This window comes from Vipera ursinii, assembly GCF_947247035.1.
Source record: "Vipera ursinii genome assembly, chromosome: 2".
Lineage (NCBI taxonomy): Eukaryota > Metazoa > Chordata > Lepidosauria > Squamata > Viperidae > Vipera > Vipera ursinii.
This window is the reverse complement of record NC_139513.1, coordinates 5,190,217-5,207,572: the sequence shown is the minus strand read 5'-3', so window position 1 is coordinate 5,207,572 and position 17,356 is coordinate 5,190,217. Positions and strand designations below refer to the sequence as shown.

Below are 17,356 nucleotides of genomic sequence, written 5' to 3'. Positions count from 1 at the left end.
AGGGCCCAGTGTTGGGCTGAGACATCAGAAAAATCAACACAGTTCCCAGCTTTGATCTCTTCTGCCCTGCAGACTGTTTGCAGAGAGACAATCAGCAACCAGAACTGAAGAAGCAACGGCTCAGCCTTTTCAGCTCAGCTTCTCTGTCTTCAGTGTTATGGGGGAAAGCTGGAAATGTGGAAAAAATGTCTTCCTTCTCCTTCTGCTATCTGCCCTTCTGAGGACCACTGTAGCTGTTCCCACCCCCAGACTGTGAGTTGTCCTCTGCAGGCATCCTTCTTTTCTGTCTTCTTTGGCTGGGGAAAAAATTAGGCTTTAAACTCCACTCTGTTTTATTTTTAAACTAAGCACCTCTCAGTCTGGGATTTGCAAAGGGAAACTTAAGGAGGAGTGATGATCCGGAGAGGCCGAGGGGTGAGGGAGGGCTTTTTTTTTAAATGGATCTAGAAGATTCATTTTCTTTTGGGCTTTGGACAACGAGATGGCAATAGGAAGTGTAAGGAAAGCCACCTCCTTTGTTTAAACTGGAAAGGGACCCCACTGAATGCAATGGGGCTTTGGAGCATAGCGTACAGGATATACCTTTTGAGGGAGATGGGTGATTCCAGAAATGTGAAAAATAAATAAAACAACATAATACTAGACGAGACTAGTGTCTTTCTTTGAAAATGGAAGGATCATTTCTGCAACCTGTATTTAGTGTTTATTTTAAAGATAGTAGTTTTGTTTGTATACCCCATCTATTGATTCCTTCCTTCCTTCATTCCTTCCTTTGTTCCTCCCTCCCTCCCTCTCTCTTTTCTTCCTTTAAAGAGTTTCCTAGGAGCACAAATGAATTGTTGTTGTTGTTGTTGATGATAATAATAATGATGATGATGATGATGTTGTTGGAAGGGACCTTGGAGATCATCTAGTCAACGGGTGTCAAACTCGCCACATCATGTAACATGTCGTGACGTATCGCAACTCTTTTTGCATTACCAGCAATGGGGAGGGCGTGGCTTCGATATGATGAATCTGGCCCGCGAGCCGGCAGTTTGACACCCCTGATCTAGTCCAACTCCCTGCTCAGGCAGGAAACCCTATACTAGGGGTGTCAAACTTGCAACGTCACGTGATGTGTCGTGACGTATTGCAATTTTTTTGCCATTGCTGGCAATGGGGTGGGTGCTGTTTCGCTATGATGCATCTGGCCTGCCTGCCGGCAGTTTGACACCCCTGCTCTATACCATTTCAGACAAATGGCTGGCTGAATATAGTCTGGACTTTTGCAAAGATCAGACAAATTGCTCATAGGCAGACAAACAGGCGTATCTTTCCATTTTAGGAGTACTGAGAAGAAAGGGACCCTCGAGACCATCCAGTTCTTTGGCTCAGGGCAGGAATTCAAATTTTAAAAAACAGTTTCTAGTATCCAGTTGGAATATCCCAAAGGTGCTTTTTGAGGAGGCAACTGGACTTTCTTGTAAGGTTCTACATTTACACAAGAAAAACCAAATGTACAGGTATAGTATAGGTGGTACCTTGCTCAATAGTAGCAACTGTGAGGGGGATCTCAGAGTCCTAGTGGACCATCACTTAAATAGGAGCCAGCAGTGTGCTGCAGCTGCCAAAAAAGCCAACACAGTGCTAGGCTGCATTAACAGAGGGATAGAATCAAGATCACATGAAGTGTTAATACCACTTTACAACACCTTGGTAAAGCCACACTTGGAATACTGCATCCAATTTTGGTCACCATGATGTAAAAAAGATGAGACTCTAGAAAGAGTACAGAGAAGAGCAACAAAGATGATCAGGGGAGTAGAGGCTAAAACATATAAGGAACGGTTGCTAGAATTGGGTATGTCTCGTCTAATGAAGAGAAGGATGAGGGGTGACATGATAGCAGTATTCCAATATCCCAGAGGCTGCCACAAAGAAGAGGGAGTCAAGCTATTCTCCAAAGCTCCTGAAGGCAGGACAAGATGCAATGGATGTAAACTAATCAAGTAGAGAAGCAACTTAGAACTAAACAGAAATTTCCTGACAGTTAGAACAATTAATCAGTCGAACAACCTGCCTCCAGAAGCTGTGAATGCTCCAAAATGGAAGTTTTTAAGAGACCGGACAGTCATTTGTCTGAAATGGTATAGGGTTTCCTTCCTGAGCAGGGGGTTGGACTAGATGACTCTAAGGTCCCTTCCATTATTATTATTATTATTATTATTATTATTATTATTATTATTATTATTATTATTATTATTATTATTATTATTATTAAACTTCATTTGAAGATGTTTCATTTCCCATCCAAGAAGCTTCTTCAGCTCTGACTGGATGGTGGGGAATGGAAAGATTTACACTCCTTGCAGACAGCTGGTTATTTGCATTCTTTTAGAGAGTTGTTGAAGCCACTTGGAGGTTTATCTGTGTCCTCAAGGTTACCTGAGTAGTGCAAATGGTTGTGGAGTATGAACGGATTTCTAGGAAACATTGCAAACTATCATTTGCCCTTCAGCAGGAGAGGCAGACAACACAGACTCACCCCCAACAGTCTGCACCTGTCTTCAACATTGCAGGGACACAGGATAGAAAACATCCTGCAGCCAAGAAGGCTTCACATATATTTGACTTGGATGACTCAGAATCTCCATAGACATTACACAAGGAACAAAGTCCAGAGAGCCAGTTATGCCAGTTTAGAAAAGGTGCCCACCATGACATGGAAAAGAAAATTCCTTTTCAGTCAAATGAAAATGATTTTGAGGGAAACATTATTTGGCCAGAATCTCTTCTAAGATCAACAGGTTGGCAGGCTCTGATCAGAACCAACTTGTGCTAGGAGAGCATTATCCACAGTGTGAAAGCAAAACATTCTTTCAAATTGCCATATCCCTGGATGGGTTTTTAGGTCCCTCCTCAACACAGGAGAAAACTCTACATCTGCTTTGGCGTTCTCTCGCCATGCCTAGGATCCAGCCACGTTGCGGGATGATTTTCTTGGCTTTCAAAACATCTGGATCACATAAAAGAGGCATGTCAGCCAGCCTTGTCCCATTCCTTCTAGCTCTGAATTCAAGTCATAGAGTGGAGGGATGTCAAATTGGCCAGCTACCCAATTGATCATCTGCCATCATCCTCTGGCATAGATAAAACAAAGCATTTTCAGGAGGAGTTCAAATTCTCCTGTTGTGACAGATGGTGAGGAAGCAGGGAAAGAAATGGAGACATCACAAAGAATCCAGAACAGAGGGTGAGTCAGCTGATTCAGAAGCCAGGTAGATGAGAGGCCTAGAAAAAAGCATCTCCAGCCTTTCAAGCTGACTCGTCCTTTAAGTCACCCACTTACAGACGAAAGTTGGCAAATCCTCTGCGTCCAAGTCTCTGAATTTACCCCAGTCAAGCATGAAAGAACATTTCCTGCAATTGGTGGTGTTCTTGCTTCCTCATGTTGCCCAGCTTCAAATGGTACCTGGGGATATGAAGGATGCCAAGATGGTGGGTGCAACTACAAAGTGCAACTCCTTTTTTATATGCAAAACATAGATGAAAATGTGTTGCTTTAGTCAAGGGCTTGCACCCACCACCTAGACTTTTTTTGGACTCCCCCTCACCCTACCGATAACCCCATCAGCTGTGTGGGGCTTATCATACAGAACTATGGTGTCAACATCCAATTTGAGAATCCAAATAAAACTCCAGGTTCATTCTGTTTCTGAAAAGCTTACTGTTTATTGAATACACAGCTTGGGTTATGTTGAAGCAAAACTAATTCTGAGGTTCTAACACCAATTCATAGACTTAAACAATAGTTTCCCCAGCCAAATCCCCAACGTCTTACGTAATCCATATCAACAAGTCCACTTTTTTATGGGAACTGCCTGCTTCAGATCCACACCTGCTCTGGTGCGCTTGACAAGACTTCAAGCTCTCACAGTCTGCAGCTAATCAAAGAAGTTTTGTTTCTCCATCTACCCACTCGAAAGTAACATCTCCTCCCCTCAATCTAAACAGGGAAGTTGAAATGCAGAGGCACGTAGTTGCCAAAGTTTCATTCTTGACACATGGCTTGAGATGATCTGAGGAAAGGCCAAAAGGTGTGATAAACCAGAAGGGCAATAATTACTCTAACAACTCTGTGATTATTGTTTCAGAACAGCGTTTCTCAATCTTGGTGTCTTTAAGGTGCGTGGACTTCAGGTCCCAGAATTCCCCAACCAGCATGCTGGCTGGGGAATTCTGGGAGCTGAAATCCACACACCTTAAAGGTGCCAAGGTTGCAAAATGCTGCTTTACAGATATGTGTCGATGAAGACTCAATCATTCGGACCAAAGGTGTCAAAATGTTAAATCATGGCAACTGGACCAGTCTTTAGTAATCTTGTTCTGACCCGATTCCCCGAACACAACAGACATACCAATAAATCTCCAACGTTCCTTTCACACAGCCACTGTTAAAGTCTTTAGTTGCCCCCAAACAACGGAGTTTGCTCCCTTTTCCCCTGCAGGGGTCTCCCAAAACCCAGAGTTAATTTCAGTCTCTCACCATGCTTGCAGCAAGAGTCTTTCAGGCAAGCTGGCTCTTTTCCAACATGCACACGCTCAGAAGGTGCTCCGACTCCCAGCACCACAGGATCTGAGGAAAACTCCAGTAAGTTTAGAAACCACAGTCAGGAATTCCAACTAGAAGTGGCTGACCGGCAGGGAGATGAATAGTTGTCTGCTACACCTATTTGTCTCCGCCCCTGCCATTCGTTCATCCCCATCGGAGGTTTCAGATGGCCCTGACGCTGGGGTCGACGCCCACTCCTGTGCTTCCTCCTCATCAAATCTGAGACATTTTGTTACTGATCCAAGCGATTTCATCAGTCAGAGCAAAATTAGTTAAGGGGAGAGTCAAAGAGTGATTGGAATGTACCAACTCTTGCCACACCAACTTCATGGGTTTCTGTCCACATTGCAACCCATTCTGGGGAGAAACCCCTGAAGTTGGTCTGGCAAGAGTTGGTAGGTTCCAACAACTCCTTGACTCTTCCTAACTAATTTTGCTCTGACGGATGAAGTTGCTTGGATGAGCAATGAAAAGTCTCAGATTAACCAAGATTGGTCCAGTTGCCATGATTCAACCTTTGGACACTGCTTTAGACAGATGATAGTTATCTATCTCCACCAACACAGGCCCAAGTCTCAGGAAACCCTCCAGTATTTACACTGCATATTTCCTAATCAGAACCCTTGTCCCTCTGTTCAAGGCAATATGTAGTGTTTGTGCCCAACACAATCCACCTGGAGACCTCTGAGAACTTCTGCATCCAGATGAACCACCTGAAGGAAAGACTCACCTTGACCATCTTTCTGGAATACGGGAGCCAGAATTTGAGCCTGAATCAAGTGACGGTAGAAGAGAAAGATGGATTTTGGTGTGTTCCTTTCCAGGTAAGACTGACTCTCTCTGTGTCTCTGTGTCTCTCTCTCTGTCTCTCTCTCTCCCTCTCTCTCTCCCTCTCTCTTTCTCTAGCTGTGTTTCTAATTCCAATCTACATTGTCAGACAGTCCAATGCGTATAAGATAAGATAACCTTTATTGTCATTTTTTACTAAGAGCACACTGGCCTACACTAAAAATGAAATTCTGTTACCTGCTCTCAAAAGAAAGTATATATCTACCCATACCCATACACAACACATATATACACATGCTATATACATACATACATACAAACATACATAAATATTGATCAGTCCATCTTGAATACATAGCGGAAGGAAGAAGCTTGAGAGTTCACAAGGTTAATACTGTATGGAACAAAACTGAGACTGAATCTGGATGTTCTGCTTTGCATACCATGAAGACCCACCCCCCTGTCAGAAGGCAACAAGGAAAACAGGTCATGAAGATGATATCTAGTGTCCCAGACAATCCTGTGGACTCTGCTCAAGCATTGCTTATAAGCCATGTCTTCAATAGAAGGAACTACCAATAATCTTTTCTGTCATCCTCACCACTCTCTGCACCGCCTTCCTGTCTGAAGCAGTGATGCTTCCAAATCAGACAGTAATGCAATATGACAGGATGCTCTCGATTGTCCCCCTGTAGAAAGTGGTAAGGACAGGAAAAGGAAGATGCGCTTTTCTTATGTGACGCAGAAAATTCAGGCGCTGCTGTGCCTGCTTCACCAGTGTCTCACTGTTGAGCGACCAGGTCAGGACTACTTAATCATGTCCCGTGGCTTCAAAGTGTTGGACCAGGGATGAAGTTTGTTCTCCCTTTCTGAGTGAGTTTTTGTGCTCTTCAATGCGGAGAGGGAGAAGGGAGAGAAAGGGAGAACAAACTTCATCCCTGGTCCAACACTTTGAAGCCACGGGACATGAAATTGATTTTAAAAAAACCAAAACTATCGCCAAAATTGAACATTTTAACAACAGAATAATCAGAGAAGCCATTGAGATAGAAAAACGCCCCCACAGCATGAACAAATGAGATGATACCTCTCGCCTACCAGCCATTTGGAAACCCGCCTTGATTGACAGACGAGTCCCAACCACCAAGAATGATACCAGACCCAAACTCATGATAACATCACATGACATCACCACCACACAACCATTCAAAAAGCAAATCCGAACCCACAATGATAACGATGCACAACCACAAAACAGAAACCTAACTACAGCTGCAACATCAGCCACTTTAAACCCCTCCAAACCACACAATAAGCAAACTGACACCCACTATAAAAACATGGCACCACTACAAACACGAAGCCGAACAAAAGCAGCACAACTCACCAGCTCAGGTCTAAGGCTGGCAGCTGAGACCAGCCCATCCACTCAAAACACACCCCCACCCAATCAGAACACACCCACCATTCAAAACACACTCCCACCCAATCAGAACACACCTAATCCCCCACCCAATCAGAGCACACCTCCACCCACAGAACACACCCCCTCTGGCAGTTTAAAAAAGAGGAACAAACAGCCACTACCACATGCTTCTCCCAGAAGAAGGAAGCTGAAGCCACCAGCCTGAGGATGACGGATGGGATTCCGTCGAAACGTTGCTCCTACACCTTCAATTCTACGCGGGAAAAACCCCGAATGACCAAAGATCCATACACACACACACACACACACACACACACACACATATATATATATATATACATATACACATACACACACATACATACATACATACATATATATATATATATATATATAAAGCCATGATTGCTTAACCAGTGCCAGCTTTCACAAGAAATTTCCTAATTCCTGTTTTTAAAAAATGCATTTGGGCTAAGTGAGATGCTTCAGCAATGGGGGGCTCCTGAAAACCTTTTGTCAGTTCTCCTTCAATATTGCCGTGGAAATACTTCTTGTCCCCTTCACAATGCCTGGTTTATTTATTTAGATTTATTTAGATTTATATAAAATTGTGGGGAAAATGAATTTGGCAAAATTAAATTGAGCTCTGGGTGTTGGTATGGTGTGGGCGGGGGGTGCAATGCGCCACTGGAAAGAGTCAGATGAGTGAAGACACAACTGTGGAGCAAGTAAAGGACATTGGCTTTGCAAATCCAAGGTCACAGGTTCAAGCCTTGCTATCTACAATGCAGAAGAACTTGGTGCGAACTTGGTTGTATATTTTTTAAAGACAGAAAGCATTTTCTTTAGATCTATATATCTGCACAGGTAATCCTCGATTTAAGACCACAATTAAGTCCAATTTTTCTATTGCTAAGCAAGATCATTGCTAAGTCATTTTTGCCCCATTTTTACAACCTCTCTTTCCACACTTGTTAAGGGAATCAGTGCAGCTGTTAAGTTAGTAATCTGGTTGTTAAGTGAACTTGGCTTCCCCACTGACTTTGCTTGTCAGACACTCACAAAAGGGGATCCCATGACCCCAGGACACTGCAACTGTGATAAATATGAGTCAGTTGCCGAGCGGCTGAATTTTGATCACTTGACCACGGGGATGCTGCGGTTGTAGGTGTGAGCAATGATCACAAGTCACTATTTTCAGTGCCGTTGTGACTTCAAATGGTCACTAAAACAATTGTTGTAACTCAAGGACTACCAGTATCTCTATTCTAAAAACACCTGTCAGCCTGGAAAATGCAGCTGCCAGAGTAGCTTGACTCAACTTGCTTTTTTGCGGGGGGGGGGGGGAAGGGAGTCTGCTGGAACTTCCTTTTCCTCTTTTCAGTTTCGGTTCCATTTCTGGGATTTCTCAGTGGTCTCCCATCCAAGGGCTAATTTGTTTTGAACAGGAGTAGCATTTAGATATATATACCGCTTCATAGAGCTTTACAGTCCTAAGAATGTACAGACTCAGCCTATTTGCCCCCAGCAATCTGTGTCCTCATTTTGCCGACCTTGGAAGGATGGAAGCTGAGTCAACCTTGAGTTGGTCAGGATCAAATTGCTAGCAGTGAGCAGAGTTAGCCTGCAATACTGTATTCTACCTCTTCATGGATTACTGCCTTGTCGTGGTGAAGGGGCTTGCGTAATTCAATGAAGCTATGAGCTATGCCGTGCAGGGCCACCCAAGATGGAAAGGTCATAGCAGAGAGTTCTGACAAAATGTGATCCACTGGAGAAGGAAATGGCAAACCACTCCAGTATCTTTGCCATGAAAACCCTACGGACAGTACCAAAAGGCAAAACGCTATGACGCTGGAAGATGAGCCCCTCAGATTGGAAGGCGTCCAATATGCTACTGGGGAAGAGCAGAGGGCTAGTACTGGTAGCACCAGAAAGAATGAAGCAACTGGCCAAAGCCGAAAGGACGCTCAGCTGTGGATGTGTCTGGTGGTGAAAGGAAAGTCTGATGCTGTAAAGATGTTTTCTCCATAGGAACCTGGAATGTAAGATCCATGAATCAAGGAAAGCTGGACGTGGTCAAACAAGAGATGACAAGGCTGAACCAGGTGCCTGCAATTAGTGCAGGTTCGAGTCCCACCAGGCTCAAGGTTGACTCAGCCTTCCATCCTTCCGAGGCAGGTACAATGAGGACCCAGATTGTTGAGGGCAATAAGCTGACTTTGTAATAATGCCGCTGGGGGGTGGGGCGAAAGCCCTAATAAGCAGGCATATATATAGAATGAAGGCTATTACTAAGCACATTGATTTGTGCTTCTTAGATTGTAAGCCACCCTGAGTCTTCGGAGAAGGGTGGGATATAAATGGGATTAAATAAATAAATAAACATCGACATTTTAAGTATCAGCGAACTAAAATGGACAGGAATGGGTGAATTTAATTCAGATGACCATCAGGTATACTACTGCGGGCAAGAATCCCTCAGAAGAAATGGAGTAGCCTTTATAGTCAATAAAAGAGTAGGAAAAGCAATACTGGGATACAATCCTCAAAATGACAGAATGATCTCAGTTCGAATCCAAGGCAAACCATGCAATATCACAGTAATCCAAGTCTATGCCCCAACCACCGGTGCTGAAGACAATGAAATTGACCGGTTCTATGAAGCCCTACAGCACCTTATAGAACTAACACCAAAAAATGATGTTCTTATCATCATGGGGGATTGGAATACTAAAGTAGGAAGCCAAACAATAACTGGAATAACAGGCAAGTTTGGCCTTGGAGTACAAAATGAAACAGGGCACAGGCTGATAGAATTTTGTCAAGAGAATATGATGGTCATAGCAAACACTCTTTTCCAACAACCCAAGAGACGGCTCTACACATGGACATCACCAGACGGTCAGCACAGAAATCAGATTGACTATGTGCTCTGCAGCCAAAGATGGAGAAGCTCTATACAGTCAGTAAAAACAAGACCAGGAGCTGACTGTGGCTCAGACCATGAGCTTCTCATTGCAAAGTTTAGGCTTAAACTGAAGAAAGTAGGGATAAGCACTAGGCCACTCAGGTATGAATTAAATCATATCCCTGTTGAATATACATAGAGGTGACAAATAGATTAAAGGAATTAGATCTGATAGACAGAGTGCCTGAAGAACTATGGACAGAGATTTGCAACATTGTACAACAGGTAGGAACCAAAACCATCCCAAAGAACAAGAAATGCAAGAAAGGAAAATGGCTCTCTGAGGAAGCTTTGCAAATAGCTGAGGGAAGGAGGGAAGCGAAAGGCAAGGGAGAAAAAGAAAGATACGCCCAATTGAATGCAGAATTCCAGAGAATAACTAGAAGAGATAAGAATACCTTCTTAAATGAACAGTGCAAAGAAATAGAAGAAAACAATAGAATAGGGAGGACCAGACATCTCTTCAAGAAAATTGGAGAGATGAAGGGAATGTTTCATGCAAAAATGGGCATGATAAAGGACCAAAATGGTAGGGACCTAACAGAGGCAGAAGAGATTAAGAAGAGGTGGCAAAATTGCACAGAAGAACTATACAAGAATGAGCTTAACGTCCCTGATAATCACAATGAGGTGGTCACTGACCTCGAGCCAGACATCCTAGAATGTGAAGTGAAGTGGGCCTTAGAAAAGCTGAGCAACAACAAAGCTAGTGGAGGTGACAGTATTGCAGCTGAGCTATTCAAAATCTTAAAAGACGATGCAGTAAAAGTGCTACACTCAATTTGCCAGCAAATTTGGAAAACTCAACAGTGGGCACAGGATTGGAAAAGATCAGTTTACATTCCAATTCCAAAGAAAGGCAGTGCCAAAGAATGTTCAAACTATCGCATTATTGAACTCATTTCTCATGCTAGTAAAGTTATGCTTAAAATCCTACACGCTAGACTCCAGCAGTATGTGGATCGAGAACTACCAGAAGTACAGGCAGGATTTCGAAGAGGCAGAGGAACTAGAGAACAAATTGCCAACATACGCTGGATCATGGAGAAAGCTAGAGAGTTCCAGAAAAACATCTACTTTTGCTTCGTTGACTATGCTAAAGCCTTTGATTGTGTGGATCATAACAAACTGTAGCAAGTTCTTAAAGAGATGGGCGTACCAGACCATCTTATTTGTCTCTTGAGAAACCTATATGTGGGCCAAGAAGCAACAGTGAGAACTGGACACGGAACCACTGATTGGTTCAAAATTGGGAAAGGAGTCCGGCAAGGCTGTATACTGTCGCCCTGCCTATTTAACTTATATGCAGAGCACATCATGAGAAAGGCTAGATGAATCAAAAGTTGGAATTAAGATTGCCGGAAGAAATATCAACAACCTAAGATATGCAGATGATACCACTCTAATGGCAGAAAGTGAAGAAGAACTAAAGAGCCTCTTGTTGCGGGTGAAGAAGGAGAGTGCAAAACTTGGGTTGAAACTTAACATTAAGAAAACCAAGATCATGGCATCTGGCCCTCTCAATTCCTGGCAAATACCGTATTTTCCAGCGTATAAGACGACTGGGCGTATAAGACGACCCCCTACATTTCCTTTTAAATTATAGGGTTTGGGCTATACTCGCCGTGTAAGACTACCCCTCTTCCAACGCACACCAAATAAAAATTAAAAAACATCAGATTTGATTTTAATATAGTAATTTTAATTCAAATGCTTATGACATGCAGGTACTTAGTAGGAAAACTGTCACTTATAAACATAAGGCTGTTTGTCATCAAACATGTAAACATAAAACAGTGCAAGTGGATTAAACTTTTCCTAATTCACTCTAAAGCTTTCCCTGCGCAGACCAAATGGGAGATCCGCTCCAGGTTTTCCAGCCCGCCCGCCCAGTTCCTGAGTCAAATGTGTCCTTAGAGCTAAGCAGCTGCTCTGGCTGCTGCATTCCCCACCTGCCTTTCAAGTTGGGATAGACTGCAGCTGCTCTTCAACTTTAGAAGGAAAGACGCCCAGACCCCAGCCTGTAGAAAATCACAGACTGCAGGTTCTTCTCCAATTGGTCCCGCTTTCCCTGTGCAGACCAAATGGGAGATCTGCTCCAGGTTTTCCAGCCAGCCCTGTCACTAAAGTTTCAGCACCTGGCGTATAAGACGACTCCTGACTTTTGAGACGATTTCCATGGGTTAAAAAGTCGTCTTATACGCCAGAAAATACGGTAGATGGGGAAGAAATGGAGGTAGTGACAGATTTTATTTTCCTGGGCTCCAAGATCACTGCAGATGGGGACTGTAGCCAAGAAATTAAAAGACGCTTGCTCCTAGGGAGGAAAGCCATGACAAATCTAGACAGCACACTAAAAAAGCAGAAACATCACCCTGTCAACAAAAGTGCGTATAGTCAAGGCTATGGTCTTCCCAGTTGCAATGTATGGCAGTGAAAGCTGGACCATAAAAAAGGCTAAGTGCCAAAGAATTGAGGCCTTTGAACTCTGGTGCTGGAGAAGACTCCTGCGAGTCCATTGGACTGCAAGGCGATCAAACCGGTCAGTCCTAGAGGAGATCAACCCTGACTGCTCTTTAGAAGGCCAGATCCTGAAGTTGAAACTCAAATACTTTGGCCACTTAATGAGAAGGAAGGACTCACTGGAGAAGAGCCTAATGCTGGGAAAGATTGAGGGCAATAGAAGAAGGGGACGACAGAGAATGAGGTGGCTGGATGGAGTCACTGAAGCAGTAGGCTTGAGCCTAAATGGACTCCAGAAGATGGTAGAGGACAGGAAGGCCTGGAGGAATGTTGTCCATAGGGTCACAATGGATCAGACATGACTTCGCAGCTAACAACAACAACAACTGCATTCTAACCCTTACACACGAAGGGAGGGAGGGAGGGAAGGAGGGAGGAAGGAAAGAAGGAAGGGAGGAAGGAGGAAGGAAGGAAGGAAGGAAGGAAGGAAGGAAGGAAGGAAGGAAGGACAATAATAATAAACCTATTGTCATGGTTCTGATTAATGAGACACCTATAGTGTCTTACAGCCCTCCCTAAGTGGCTTATAAAACCAAGACATTGCCCCCAGTAATCTGTGTTCTCCTTTTACCAAACTCGGAAAGATGGAAGGCTGAGTCAACCTTGAGCTGGGTCAGGATTGAACTGCTGGTGTGAAAAGTGAGTTAGCCTGCAGTACTGCATTCTAACCACTGCCCCATTATGGCTCTTAACTGTTGCCATGATTCACTTAACAACTGTGGCAAGGGGCAAAACTCACTTAAGAAACGTCTCACTTAGCAATAGGAATGTTGGGCTCAAGTGTGGATGTAAGTTGAGGACTGCCTGTAAGGTCATATTAAATCCCAGGGAAGATGGTTAGGAATGACAAACGATTAAGAAAATAAGGAAAGTACTGTGTATCACAAATGAAGGCGAATATACGTGTCCCACGTTATATTTTGAGACCAGCTGAGATCAGCCCAAAATCCATAGACCAAGGGTAGGCAACCTTGGCTCTTTTATGATTCATGGACTTCAGCTCCCAGAATTTCTGAGCCAGCCATGTTGAAGTTGAAGTCTATGAATCATAAAAGAGCCAAGGTTGCTTACCCCTGTCCTAGACAGCTCTCATCCATTTAGAATAAAATAGAGCTGGAAGGGACCTTGGGGGTCTTCTAATCCAGCCCCCTGCTCAAGCAGGTGACTGTCTAGCCTCTTCTTAAAAACCTTCAGTGATGGAGTGCCCACGATTTCTCATGGCAAGCTGTTCCACTGGTTAATTGTCTTCACTGTCAGGAAGTTTCTCCTTAATTCCAAGTTGCTTCTCTCTTTGATCAGTTTCCAACCGTTGTTTCTTGTCCTGCCCTCTGGTGCTTTGGAGAATAATTTGACCCACTCTTCTTTATGGCAGCCCCTCAAATACTGGAATACTGCTAGCATGTCTCCCTTATTTCTTCTTTTCTTTAGACTAGCCAAAGCCAAGTCCTGCAGCCGTTCTTCATATGTTTTAGTCTCCAGACCTTTGATTATCTTAGTTGCTCTTCTCTGACTTTTTTTTTCCCAAACTCTCAACATCTTTTTTGTGGTATGGTGACCAAAATTGGCAGCAGTATTCCAGGTGTGGTATTAGGGCTTTATAAAGCAGTACCGATACTTCACATGATCCTGATTCTATGCCTCTGTTTACACAACCCAGTATTGTATTGGCTTTTTTGGCAGCTGCTGCACACGGCTGGCTCGTAGTCAAGTGATCGTCCACTAGGAGTCCAAGGTTCCTCTCACAGTTGCTGTTTTTGAGCCAGGTCTCAAACATCTGTTTTGTAGTATGGCTTTGGGCCTTTCTACCATTCGAGCGGTTTAATTTTATCTCTTTTAATCCTGTAGATTCCCAGGTGGAGCAACATTTCGCCCCCAGTGGAAGCCATTCTTGCGGTGAGAGCAAATGGGTTAACCCAGAATTTCTGGAGCCGCAAAAAAGTGCAGGTTGAGCAAGAAAACAATCTGATTTTCATCCAGACAGACAAACCAATCTACAGAGCGAAGCAACAAGGTAAAGGGCGACTCTGTTCCTGAAATTCCTGGGTTTTTTTTAGTTTAGTTTTATTCGATTTATATACCGCCCTTTTCCCGAAGGACTCAGGGTGGTTTACAGGGCAAATTAAAAAAGAGTTACAATATACAGATTAAAATACAATTAAATTAATAGCCCCAACACTTTAAAATTAAATTTAAAACCTTAAAAACCCCTCAGTCCAGGCCGGCCAGCTCGAATAGCCAGGTTTTTAGGTCCCGGCGAAATGAACGAAGGTCTGGGGCGATCTGGAGTTCCACCGGCAGCTGATTCCATAGAGCAGGCGCACCCACTGAGAATGCTCTCCCCCTGGGAATCAGCCGCCGGCACTCCTTGATCTGCGGGACCCTGAGGAGGTCTTCCCTGTGGGAGCGCACGGGACGATGGGAAGTTGACGCTGGCAGCAGGTGCTCCCTAAGATAATCTGGACCCATGCCATTTAGGGCTTTATAGGTCATCACCAGCACCTTGAATCTCACTCGGAGATTTTACTCTTTTGAAACTTTGTCTTTGAATATTTTACAGGCTTTACGGGTAGTCCTGTAAGTCAATTTGCTTAGTGACCATTCAAAGTTACAACAGCACTGACAAAAGCGACTGATGAGCATTTTTCCACACTTAACGACGGTTGCAGCATCCCCAGGGTCATGCGATCAAAATTCAGATGCTGGGCAACTGGTTCATACTTATTACCGTTGCTGTGTTCCAAGGTCCTGTGATCCCCTTTTGTGACCTTTGGACAAGCAAAGTCAACCGGGAAATCAGATTCGCTTAACGATCGGGTTACTGATTAAACAACTGCAGTGATACACTTAGCAAATGTGGCGAGGCAAGTCGTAAAATGGGGGCAAGCTCACTTAACAAATTTCTCACTTAGCGACATAAATTCTGGTCCCAGTTGGGATCTAAGTCGAGGACTACCTGTATTTTACAAATTTGAAATCCACGTTCAGCTCGTCCTTGATTTATGACCTTGATTTGGGACCAGAATTTCCATTGCTAAGCAAGGCAATTGCTAACCAAGTCATGCCTGCTCTTATGACCTTTCTTCCCTTGGTTGTTGAGCGAATCACTGCATTTGTGACATGAATCATGCAGTTGTTAAGCGAATCTGGCTTCCTCTATTGAACCCGTAGTCACAACCCAGCTGGGAAGGTGAGAATCAGAATCAGGATTAGAATAGATTAGATCTAGTCTAATCTCTGCTCACTGCAGTAATACACCGCAGTGTATTACACTGCAGTAAAACAGTAGATTGATGTGTTTCAACCTTAGCAACTTGAAGATGTGTGTGGACTTCAGCTCCCAGAATTCCACAGCCAGCATGGAATTTTCTGGAAAGACTTCATGGCTGGCTGGGGAATTCTGGGAGCTGAAGTCCACACGCATCTTCAAGTTGTCAAGTATGAGAAACCCTGGACTACCGTAACTGATCTTCAAGATCCCATCTATATTTTAATATTTCTATATTCAGTGGGCTACTTTTCCCACATATTCTCTCTCTACCTTTTGCAGTTCAGTTTCGCATCGTCTCTATGGATAAAGATTTCCGTCCCATGAAGAAAAAGGTAAATTTTGTGGGTTACGAAGATGGACAGACATGATGGGGCATTTGGTATCTCCATGTGAAAATATTCAATTCATGCTCACCCGGGGCCAATTCCTTTTCAGAGGAATTGTATCGACTACTCCCTCCTCACATAGAACAATGAACTTAGCTTGTATGGAGTTGCTCCTGGGTGAAAACTCATGGAGTAGTTGAAGTCCTTGGATTAGTATAGGGCAGGGGTAGGCAACCTTAGCTCTTTTTATTACTTGTGGACTTCAACTCCCAGAATTCCTGAGCCAGCCATGCTTCTGGGAGTTGAAGTCCACGAGTCATAAAAGAGCCAAGGCTGCCTACCCCTGGTATAGGGTGTATGACCTTAAATCTACTCATAGTCATGAAAATTGGCTGGGTGGCCTTGTAGCCTGTCACTGTGGCCTTGTAGCCTGTCCCTTCAATTCTGGAAGTCCACGAGTCATAAAAGAGCCAAGGTTGCCTACCCCTGGTATAGGGTGACTGACCTTAAATCTACTCATAGTCATGAAAATTGGCTTGTAGCCTGTCACTGTCAACCAACCTACCTCACAACGTGGTTATTATGGGGGAGGGAAATTCTAAGAGTAATCCCTTGAGGTAAGGCAAAATACAAATAAATAAATATTGAAATGATAACACAACATAAAACAATCCGCCAAAGGTGCTTTTTCAAAAAGCAACTGGACTTTCTTGTTTTTTCTTTGAAGACATTTCACTTCTCATCCAAGAAGCTTCTTCAGCTCTGACTGGATGGTGGGGAAAATGGAAGGATTTATACTCCTTGCAGACAGCTGAATACGTGAAAAGCTCAGGAGGATCTTCAGCCAACACAACATACGTGCACACTTCAAACCCAAGAATACACTAAGAGAGAAGCTTGTCCATCCCAAGGATAAAACACCAGGACACAAACTGAACAAATTGGTATATTCAGAACAATGCAGTGAGCCACGTGCAGATCTGTACTTTGGGGAAACAAAACAACTACTTCATAAAAGCATGGGACAACACAGGAGAACAAACCCATCAGGACAAGATTCAGAGGTCCATCTGCATTTAAAAGACAAAAGACTCTTTCAAAGACAGCAAAACCCACATTTTGGACAGAGAGGACCGCTGGTTTGAAAGAGTGGGTCAAAGAGGCCATCTGTGTCAATATTGAGCAGTCCTCTCTCAATAGAAGCGGAGGGCTACAACATCATATACTGTATCTCCAGTCTACAACACAGTCCTTTCAGCAGTTCCCAGAAGGTTCCACACCGATTTATACAACTCAGTTGACCTTGAGGACACAGACAAATCTCCAAGTGGCCTGAATGACTCTCCAAAACAGGGGTTGCCAAATGGAAGTGCTTGCACCCCCTGGGGGTGCAAGATGATATTCCAGAGGGTGTGAAAATTTGGGTTTTCAAAACTATAGTGCATATGCATAATTTGTT

The 17,356-nt window shown here is 43.7% G+C and overlaps 1 protein-coding gene across 1 annotated transcript in view; it reads left to right on the top strand.

Moving 5' to 3' along the window:
• The window catches only part of LOC310635868 (pregnancy zone protein-like), a 109,344-nt gene continuing 91,988 nt past the window's right edge, over nt 1-17,356 (top strand). The window contains exons 1-4 of the mRNA XM_083355200.1: nt 1-252; nt 5,235-5,418; nt 14,149-14,314; nt 15,851-15,903. Coding sequence (XP_083211326.1) covers nt 158-252; nt 5,235-5,418; nt 14,149-14,314; nt 15,851-15,903 — 498 coding nt within the window. The 5' untranslated portion in view covers nt 1-157. The remainder of the gene's footprint in view (nt 253-5,234; nt 5,419-14,148; nt 14,315-15,850; nt 15,904-17,356) is intronic.